Source organism: Electrophorus electricus, chromosome 14 (genome assembly GCF_013358815.1).
Source record: "Electrophorus electricus isolate fEleEle1 chromosome 14, fEleEle1.pri, whole genome shotgun sequence".
In the NCBI taxonomy this organism is placed as follows: Eukaryota; Metazoa; Chordata; class Actinopteri; order Gymnotiformes; family Gymnotidae; genus Electrophorus; species Electrophorus electricus.
The window spans coordinates 9545976-9556622 of record NC_049548.1 but is presented as its reverse complement, the minus strand read 5'-3'; the positions used below and the strand labels follow the sequence as shown (position 1 = coordinate 9556622).

The following is a 10647-nucleotide window of genomic DNA, read 5'->3' as shown; positions in this document are numbered from 1 at the left end:
GGCCAATTCCAAAAGAGATTCCTCGTTACTCCTTGTCATTTATCAAGGCTTGTAATAAAAGCATATCCCCGTTCTTCTCGTTTCAATAATAATAATAATAATAATAATAATAATAATAATAATAACAAACATTTAAACTTCATTTAAAACGATGCATGCTTCTTAACTAACCGCAGATATTATTTTTATATAATATAAAGCAAGCAACTTAAGAATTTATATACATTCAAATTTGTCAATAATAAAGACAGCTATGAAAGTGACAATTAGGGACAGAATAACCCATTACAAATAAACAGTAGCCTATTTTTAATTTTTCACGCACCATATGACACCAGGCTTATTTCTTTAAAGCGTTCTAAGCGAACGCTCGAGGAACACTCCAGCACTTTCTGCTTTCAGAAAAGCTTACCATTCAATATACCCAAAAAAGACATGAATAGCTTCATAATATTAAATTATATTTATTTGCATAAAAGTGACCCATAACACTGTGTTCAGCGCCATAAACCCATTTACAGTATAAAAACGAACGAATGAACATACATTAAAAATCTCAAAGCACTTTACAGACACTTGGACATCTTATGGACACAAAATAACGAAAGTTGCTGCAGGATGGCGTAATTGCAATATTATACAAGCATATTCAGTACGTTCTAGATCTAAGAAGGGAAAACGCATCAGACACTGATAATTCAATATAAAATCTCGAGATAAATGCAAACTTTGAACATTGCTGTCAAGTCAAAGAAGACGGGTAAAGGTGCTTTTGACTTTCCACGATTGTCTGATAAACACAGAAAATAAAATTGTCCGCTTGGCGGCTTGATCGCTTGGGGGGAGCAGAAGCAGAAAAGACGTAAAATGGCGAAAAGCCCAAGTCTTCCTCCTCATAGTGCCGCTTCAAAACCGTCCAAAATATTCACAAATGACCATGCAAAATGAGAGAGATGAGAAAGCGTCGGTCCATTGAAGCGCTTGGAAAATAGCATGCTTTTCTCCATTTGATGAACAACAGTGAAAGCCAAAATGGTCGCTACCCATGTTGTCCATTTTCAGTTTAATTTTCAGGTCCAGATTTCCCGTATTTAAACGATGCTACATCATACGTCGAAGTCTGAATCACTGTCCGTAACGGAGAGAATGGTGCCAGCGTCAACCCGCTCAATCATGCTAGACACGCTGGTGGTGGGGCTTGCGGCCGCGGAAGGAGGCTCAGCGGAGCTGTGAGGGGTACAGCCCGAATCTGAAATAGAACGGAGGCCGCTTTGCCCGAGACCGTGATGCTGGAGCCTAGAAGGAAATGAAATGTTGACAATACAGTTACTTGTTATTTATGTATGTTAAACACTATATTAAATTATTTCGTTACTAACAAATCCGTATTCTGCTCTGCACGGTAAAAGAATAAATACAGGATTCACATTTTACCCAAAATGAAAATCAGTTATTTCTATCTTCAAACAAACAAAAAATCATTGACAAGTACACGAATCAAGATACGGACAATTAAATAGTAAAACAATCAATTTCCTATACTGGAAATACACATAAGGAAACTCAACTCGGGTATAACTGTTTTGCGGTTATGAATATGGGTGATGTTATTCAGTTATTTCAAATGGTTAATGGGAATTTTTTTTCATCTTTATACTGAGAGGCTATATAAATATAAATAGGTTTATCGAGAAGTAATATTTGAATATTGTTCAAATATAACCTATGCAACTACGGATGTTGCATACAAATAATGATAATGATACAATTATTAATAGAAGAAGAACAAGAAATAATTATAATATATGGCATGGTAATAATCAAACCTTTTTTAACCTACTGCTACCCATTTTCTTTATACTTGTCAGGAAGCCTGAGCATCTTCACTGAATTATTATTGTTGAAAATAATTTATTGAAAAACCGTGAAAATAAACCTTCTATTTTTTACTATTATTTGATGTTGGGTTACATAAGGACATCGCAATGTTACCAATCTTCATATAAAGGACCTGTTATTGTAAATGAATAAATGTAATCACAAACACTATCCAGTTGATGATAAACACGGTATTGTTTGTTGCACATTTCAAATGCACATTTCAAATTTTGGTAAGCTTCCAAAATGTTTACATATTTGAAATCATTTGTCCTAATATACAACAAACTGTCAAATAGACCCATCGGTTAAATATAAGTCACATTTAAATACACATTAAATACATATTTTTAATAGCGTGCAAAATACCTGTTTTTTGCCGCAGCTGCTCTGTCTCTTTGCCTTCGGTTTTTAAACCAATTTCCCACTTGCGTGGGGGTCAGTCCAGTGGCTTGCGCCAGTTCCCTTTTCTTGCTGGGGTTTGGGTAGGGGTCCTGAAGGTACCACTCCCTGAGCAAGCCGCGAGTTCGTTCTTTGAAACAGTGGGTCTTCTGTTCACCGTCCCAGATGGTCCGTGGCAAAGGAAACTTCTTACGCACTCTGTACTTATCAACGGGTCCGAGGGGACGACCTCGCAGCTTCTCTGCTTCTTGATAGTGTGCTTCTAACCACATCGCCTGGAGCTTTCCGTGGGAGTCCTTGGTAAACTTGTGGTTCTCCAGAATGTGGTATAATTCTCGGAAACTTCCAGTGTGATAGGCGACCACTGCTCGGGCTCGCTGTATTGATTCGTGTTTGTTGATGGCATCGCAGGCTCCGGGTGCTACAGGCAGAGACCAGAGGAAACGACCTAGTCTCTCGATGTCCCCTGTCTCCTCCAGCGTCTCGCACACGCTGGCTACCTGTTCTGCCGTGAAGTTGAGCGTGGGTAGCTGAAACATGGGTAAGTCCTCCGGGGATCTCGCCCTGGGAAGGCTGCCCGCCAAAAGAAGAGGGCGATCCGCAAAGTTCGGCAGGAAGAGATGAGAGGGATATAGTTCTAAAGGAGATCTGAAAACCATGGATTTGCCGTAGGTCGACGAATAAGAAAGGAAAAAAAACACAGTAAAGGTAACAGCTTGATGTTTCTGCAGCTATAGCTGTAATGCCACAAGGCCGGGTAATATCTACCCTTAATCAGCTTCGACTGTAACGTTGAAACATTTTGTTTCGCTTTTCTATTGGTCTTCCTGGTGTCGTACTGTAGTTGTCATGGCAGCCCTGCCAATCACTGTCAAGCATGCCAGTCATTAGCCAGTGCGCAAAAGCCTTCCCCACATTTGCCTTGCGCTTCGGGTTTTATCGTCACTCCAATCAGAACTAGCCTCTCTCTGCGGGATGTTTCAAGCAGGCGTATGGTACCCCAGTTCGTTCAACGGTAGGAGGATTAGTAGGTTGAATATTATTTTAGTATTACTGGGAGTTCGGAACTGCTGAAAAATGCGAACGGGTGTTCTCCATTGCGTCTGTACAAGTGAAACTTTGTTCGAAACAAACTAGATCTATAGCTTAGGCAGAATATATTGCTTCATAAAGAACACATGTATACCTTTAGAATAGGCTATTAACAAATTATATAAATATTACCAGATCTGTCATCATGTTCAGAAAACCACGACCTTGCGTATTACCATATCGACTTTTAAAAAGTTTATTATTTTCACGTTTCCAGAAATGTACCTTTCACCAAACATATGCTGTATTTGTTTAAGAGACTAGAACGAAATTAAAACATCAAATGGCTATTTTTTAAATTGTCGATGACACTTTAATTGTGTGAATTTTACCCTTAACGTAGTCTAATGCTTTACCTTAAATTTAACTTTCTAATATCCGTTTAAACAAAAAACATTAATATGTCAGTGACAAGGAAGCATGATGTTTGTCAATTCTGCGACAAATAACATTCTTTTACATGCCTTTCTGTTTGCACAAAGCATGTAATTAATGCCACAAACAAGTTAATTCACTTGGCCTAATGGTCTGTTTATCCTGAGGCTTAGGGCTTAATGGGCTTCTCTCCAATGGGAGACGCCTTTACGACCAGAAAGCCAGCACTGTTCCTAGGTCAGTCTTGCTATAGGAGATTAAAGAATAACACTTGCTGTCATGATAAAAATGAACACATTTGCACGGTGGTAATGTTTGTTTTTACTTAATTTATTCATTTTTTCAAGTTAAATAAATCAAATGAGTAAAAGAGTTGTTTAAATCAACATCGGGCTTCCAATGCAAGGTTTAAAGCGTTTTAATATGCACAGATGATGACTTTGCTATAAACAAAAGCAGCAGTCTTGCACCCCGTAGATAAGTAACGGGCCTTCTTTTATCAGCATTAGTTAACTGGATGAATGTCGTGTTTATTGCAGATATGAACCTCTGTTTAGGTAGGGAGAATGCATTTTGAAAGTGATCAAATATTTGACCCAGAACCTCAGCTGACACAAATTCTCCACGTGGTTCTCTTCTTTTCCTGTATGATAAGTATTTATAAACAGTGAAGTTTTATCTGTGTGCTTAATATGACATTCTGTTATTTAAGATGCATGTCTACGAGGTTGCACTCAGAGTATTAGCTGTACGTATGCACACACATTATGTAATTTTCTTGGTGCCACATCAGTGCTTTTGACGTACTTATACTAATTATTTTGGCTTTATAGGGCAGGTACTAGAAAATTATATGATATATTCTTTTATAGCAATTAAATTGTACTGCATGGAGACAATTGTTCCACATATTTTAGGCCGTAGACTATAATGTTAGGACCATGTCTTCAGATCGGGTAATGCATGGAAAGTTTGATCATAAAACTCGGGCTTAAAAAGCGCAAAAAGGCCCTTTTCAGTCAGTGTTATTATAAATTAGGGACTAGTATTTCAAATTATTAAATTATAACCAGCGATTAGTAAGATTAGGTTACCACTATTAAATAGCACAATTAACGTTTATGAGCAATATTCATTCTGAAATCAATGATTTTGCAAGACACCATCATGAAGAACAAAAATGGTTAATCGATTAATTTGAATGTAACATATCACTAGAATTATAATATAACAAACAATCACTGAGAGAAAATCTAATGGTTAAAAGAACACACATCGTTAGGACATAATATATATTAATTATTCTGTAGTGTTGTTATCTTTTTGTCGGGAGTTAACACACGAAAGTCATCGTAATCTTCGCCACACAAAAGAAAATCGCTATTTCTTAACTCATCGCTGGGCAATAAAACTCTAAAGTTTTCGTGCGAACGGAGAATGTAAGGCATGAATGAGGTGCAACTGTCGAAAACGATTTTCATTCGTAGCGCGGTTTTGCCTTTCTAGATCAATAAAGGATGTCTGGAAAGGGTCAATCCGGCGAGCCTCATCGTTGTGACAGATACAGACCCATGTGTCGCCCCGTGACCTGCTGGAGGACAAAGGCTCTGCAAAATCTCTGCATTCAACAGGTTGCTCTCCTCACGCTCTGCACCAAGTTTACCAGCTCTCTGCGTTTGAGAGAGATACGTGCACGCACTCAGGATAACAAACCTGAGAACATAACGCCAACCTAAAGCATGTCTAACATTGTTAAAAAGTGTTTATGCTATATAATTGTTATACAAACAAGTACGAGATAATCTACACTATAGAGCCATTCAGATAGATAAATATTGTGATTTATATATTTAGCACTTTATTCAATACATTCTAAAATATATAGGCCTATTCTTTTTTGGTAGAGCAGATATTCCAGATATTATTAAAACGTTGCATAATAATTTATTATTATTATTTAAAAACATTGAAAGAGAAGTGTTAGATTGGAATTTATTTAAAAACAAATTGTGAACTATATTCCACTTTTAAAATGTTATACAGAATATTAATAGTCACCGTAGCAGATATGGAGATGTCTTATATATACATTTACAGCATTTAGCTGATGCTTTTTATCCAAAGGGACTTATAATTACAACTGAATACAACTTGAGCAATTAAGGGTTAAGGGCCTTGTTCAGTGGCCAAAAAGTGGCAACTTGGCAGTGGAGGGTTTTGATATTGTTTGGAATGTCTGAATGATATTTATTAGTGACTAGTTAAGCACCATGTAGAGATATTACCTGGCCACTGAATTAAATATTTATAGGTGATTGCTACCTAAAGCCACCAACCCTCACTTATCGTTCCAGTTCTAAAATATTTATTGCATGTATTTAAAATTCCCTCATCAGCTATGCACCCAATGAGTCACTTCTCTCATTGGTTAAAATTTAATTTGATGTCTAAGGCAGACAACTGAGCAAATTGATTTATAAAAGGCAAAGCAATGTTTTCGTATTACTGTAATCCTTTGTCTGTTTTAATGATGTTAATGGCAATCATATCACTGAAATATTCGAAGTTTAAATCATATTACCATACCATAAAAACATGAATAATTCAAAACATTTCACATGGCTTATAACACATCTTATAAATGTTATTTATTTAATTATATGTACTATAAGCAAACCTTTTTCTTAGCAACCTCACTTTAGACATGATCGTGTGAGTAAAAGATTAAACTTTCTAAACTTGAACTGAACCGTACATAAAACAAGTCCACATCATGCGTGACACAATCATTAAAGCACTTTTTGTAAGAGTAGCATAAAAATATAAGTAAAGTCCATTTATATGATAATCTTGACAATAATATCATTTTGTCACACATCTAAGACTAACCCTGCCCAACCAGGGTGCTGTGAAAGAAAGGTCATGGTCCTGCCCATTTAAAAACACAAGATGAATTTCTCTGAGGTGAGGTTTTCCAACACAGTGGTTTCCAGACTGTATATAACATTAGTGATATTGGGTCAAGCTGCTTAAGACATCTGCATAGTAGGCATGTGCCTGGATGTAAACGGTTTCTTTAATAACTTTAATGGCCAGGTGACTGTAGGTGGTGTTATATTATTTTCTTTGAATGAAGTAAAGGCAACTGTGACTTTCTTAACTGGGGAGCTTCACTCATTTCCTCTTCCTCAGCTAACAGACTACATCATATGTCGCCTGCTGCTGTATGAGCTCCACATTCATAACTTGGCATTATGTAAAGGATAAAATGTAATGAAACAATGTCACCTCTATTTGTCCAAATGCTCTAAAGCACACAGTTGGGCCGCTTCGATTTTAAGGCATCATCTTCCTTGCTATTTTCAATCTTTCCTCACCTCACCGTTGTTAAAATGTGGCTTCCTGACTGAGAACGCTGTGGATTGTTTGCCTCTAGCACTGCCTGGAACTTTACTCCTATGCAGGGGCTGAAAATCAAACACCTTTTTTCCAAGCAGTATATGTTTCCTCAAGGTCATCTAAAGCAATATCCAAGGTCTATTTCTAAACACAAATATCCAATGTAATTTGCCTCGCTACGGAAATTGTCAGTCATTCCTTGGATTTCTGGGAGTGATGAACTGTGATTGTCAACCTTCTCTCCTTTTATAATGCAGATGGGACCAAGCATTTCTAAAAAGAGAAAAGGCAGAAAACACACCGGCCTCAGCCACAGAAAGAAACGGAGAGAGGAGTGAATTGGCACATCCATTCAATACAGCACTGCAGAACAATTGTGCTGTGCGCGTGGAATGCTAGCTCAGGGGCTAATTGAGCGTTTTGAATGACCTCAGCCACAGGCCTACAACACAGAGCAGGAGATCGAGGTGACAAATTAAAACAGCTTTGCAGCGAGAGAGAAGCTGCAAGTCATTAAACACAAAAAACACACATAACACCCCAAACCACCATAGCCCACAATGGGGAAAAAATAAGTAACATGGTTGTAAGAATAAAATGGCTGGAAGACCTCCTGGGCAGTAGAGCCAAGCTGAGATTAAATGCTCAATGCCAATTAGGTGCTGGGGCAGATGTTATGTTATGAAAAGTAATAAATCCACAAATAAGGTGATTAAAGATGTGATGTTCTGGTGCAGTCTGAGAGTACCATTTCTCTGCTACAAAGCAGGCGGAAAAAGACCCATGAACTGTCACTTAAAACTTAAGAAAGCAATCATGTTGAATGTTTTCAGTTTTAGATTGTTTAGCACTGTATCCAGTGCTTTAACATTTATCTGAGCTTGAACACTGTGTGATTATATTTTCATTCAAATCCATTAAATGCAACCAAAATGTGCTTGCTTATTAATGAAGTGAGCTCAGATTTTCTCAGAAAATGGATGTAGTGCTGGGTGTATGTGATTAGACATCAGGTAAAACAATGCTATGGCCTTCAACATGCATTGGAAGTGTTTAATTCAGGAAGATTTCTCTGACAGGTAGGGTGACTAGACTAGACTGCAGGTTTCAAGAACAAGTGTGTCTTGGCTGAAGGCCACCTTCCTCTTTCGCTAACTGTGCAGTCTGTGCTGTTCTGTTCTCCCCTCATTCCAGTCCTGACAGAAGGGGGGGGGGGGGGGCGTCAGGTCACAGAAGACGACGGAGGAATGTAATTAAGTCTCAATTCAGCAAAACACAGAGCGCTCCAAGCATGGCTGAGCTCATTAAGTGAGGCCTACGAAATTAAATGCTAAACAGTCACTAAATGTTAAAAACATTCAATTCCTGCTCAACAGGCAGCTGCACTGGCCCTACGGCCTGGGTGATTTCTTGGAGCGTTCTGGTCGCCGCTTCAGCATGGCACTGGACCTTCCCTTGCAATGTAATGAAACATGCTTGGTTTGTTCAGTTTTTAACAAAAATAGCACTTTATTATTCTATAAATCACCATCATAGATGAATGCATTGCCAGATGTTTGATTCTCCTTTCTGTCTCATGTTTGTAGTCAAGCTCCAGTTGGGATTCAGGCTAGAAGATGAAAGGCTACCATGTTATTTGGATTTTATTCTTAACTCCATTGTGTTTCTTCATTAAGTCATGTATGTAAAATATCCACCTGGACAGCTCATTCACCTCTTAGTATTATAACATTGTCTGAGTTTTTGGAACATTTATGATGGCTTAGGACTGGAGATACTGTGAATGATGTGGGTCAGACTCCACAGACTGGATCTACATGGAAATGCACTCAATCAGTCAAACTGCTGTTGGAGAGCTGAGGACATGTACAACCTGAATCCACAACCAGGCCTCATGAAACGGCAATGACCTCTGTGTCAGTCTGTCTCTATGATTGGGAGCACAGACAGAAGTGACCACACATAATATGAATTACAGGAACATCTCGTGTCGGAAGCCACAATGCAAAAACCATATTTAAAGGTGACTGAACATGATAAGTGAATATCAAAATAACTGCCTTTATGACCTATGAAAAGTTTTAGCATTGAACTTGATAGTGTCTTTATTAGGTGTTGTCGCAGTGGTGGTATATTGCTAATCTGGCTGGTTCCCTCTGGGAGAACTCACAGAGGCAAGGAAGAGTGAACACTGGAGCACAGAGAAGGACAAAAGGGGCCTGTGATGCACATGGCCTGGGGTGGAGATCTGCAGGTGAGCCCTTCATCTTCAGGTCCACGCAGGTTGGAGGAATAGGTATGGAACATGGCAGGCTAACAAAACTATGACGAAAAGCAACACAATGATTTATACACACGCCCATCAATCGACATCTCTATGCATTTCTGCTCTTATCTTTCTCTTTCAAAACCTTTGTCAGAATCGTCAGCTCTATTGTCCATTAAAGCTGAAGAATGGACTCATCATAACTCCTGAAGGTCAAATCAGTGCAAACAATATAGATGTCAGGGCAAAGAAATTCTTGCGAAACTACCGATGCTTAAGATACAGCTAGTGATGTACCGCCACTGGTAGCCTATCATAATAGGAGCCTAAAGGCTGCTTTGCTGCCAGGACCCCTTATAGCACAACGTCTGTGAGAAGCTGAGCTGAAATATGACTTGTGGCAGTGCGACACATTCTCAAAGCCACAGAGATCCTGTCATCTTCCCCACGCAGTGGGATTCATCAAGTAGAACATAATGCCGCTGCTCACTTCCCAAGAGAGACACCGCTCCGCTCCTATTGTGTGCTGAGTTGAAGAGGTGAGAGGTGCACTCCTAATAGAGGAGGGGGTCCCAAAACTCCAAAACAAAGTCTGCGCTCCAGTAAATTTAAATATGAAACCTCCCTCAACAAAAAGTGCTTTCTGGTTAGGGAAGTTCAGTGTCCGTTTCGGTTCCTGCATATGGATGTTCTCCTTTCTGTGAGATGTGTAGGCCGGTGCTGAGAATCCAAACATGGTGAGTTCTCACCGAGACTCGTGACTGCGGATGCGCAGGCTGAACGAGGAGCAAAACCTCTCCGCTGACTTATCTGTGTTTGTGCAGCTTTCTCTCATGCGCCATCGACTGAGCGGCTGTGAGAGGGCACAGGAAATGGCACCAGCAGCGGAAGAGCCGTGAGGGAGAGGGGCTGGCCCATGAAAAATTCATCAGGCCTGCGCATGGCTTGGCGGGGGGGAGCAAGTAAGGGGTTTTAATTTGGCTGGGCAGGCGAGAGGGCGCGTCCCGCGCTCCAGCACTGCAGTAATTAACAGGATGAGGGCCGCGGAAATTGGCTCGGACCCCGTTGCAGTGCGCCGTCACCCCCGCCCGCCAGCTCTCATCTCTGGCCTATTCCAAAATCAATTATCTCCAGAAAACAGCTGTAAGGCCATCACTCCAGCCTCTCGCTCCTGAAGTGAGGAACACATTTGAAAATCATTACCGCATGAAGCGAAAGACCCTTCACATCTTTAA

At 39.6% G+C, this 10647-nt stretch overlaps 1 protein-coding gene and 1 long non-coding RNA gene across 2 annotated transcripts; one reads left to right on the top strand and one right to left on the bottom strand.

Moving 5' to 3' along the window:
* Positions 1 to 448: 448 nt before the first annotated feature.
* On the bottom strand, positions 449 to 3054 carry six3b (SIX homeobox 3b). The gene is made up of 2 exons (XM_027002685.1): positions 2248 to 3054; positions 449 to 1296 (listed from the first exon to the last, which is right to left on the bottom strand). Exons 1-2 carry the CDS (start codon positions 2937 to 2939, stop codon positions 1107 to 1109), a joined length of 882 nt encoding a protein of 293 aa, XP_026858486.1. The 5' UTR covers positions 2940 to 3054; the 3' UTR covers positions 449 to 1106.
* Positions 3055 to 3210: 156 nt separating this feature from the next.
* LOC113572824 lies at positions 3211 to 9134 on the top strand. Its single transcript, XR_003410159.2, has 4 exons — positions 3211 to 3295; positions 5254 to 5378; positions 8523 to 8608; positions 8733 to 9134. It is a non-coding gene; the product is annotated as an uncharacterized LOC113572824 (long non-coding RNA).
* Positions 9135 to 10647: the final 1513 nt, after the last annotated feature.

Bases quoted from the DNA above. Each gene is read 5' to 3' on its own strand.
- six3b (XM_027002685.1), bottom strand. From the start codon at position 2,939: ATGGTTTTCAGATCTCCTTTAGAACTATATCCCTCTCATCTCTTCCTG. The intron at 1,297-2,247 runs GTATTTTGCACG...ATTTCCTTCTAG, and splicing joins GCAGCTGCGGCAAAAAACAG to GCTCCAGCATCACGGTCTCG.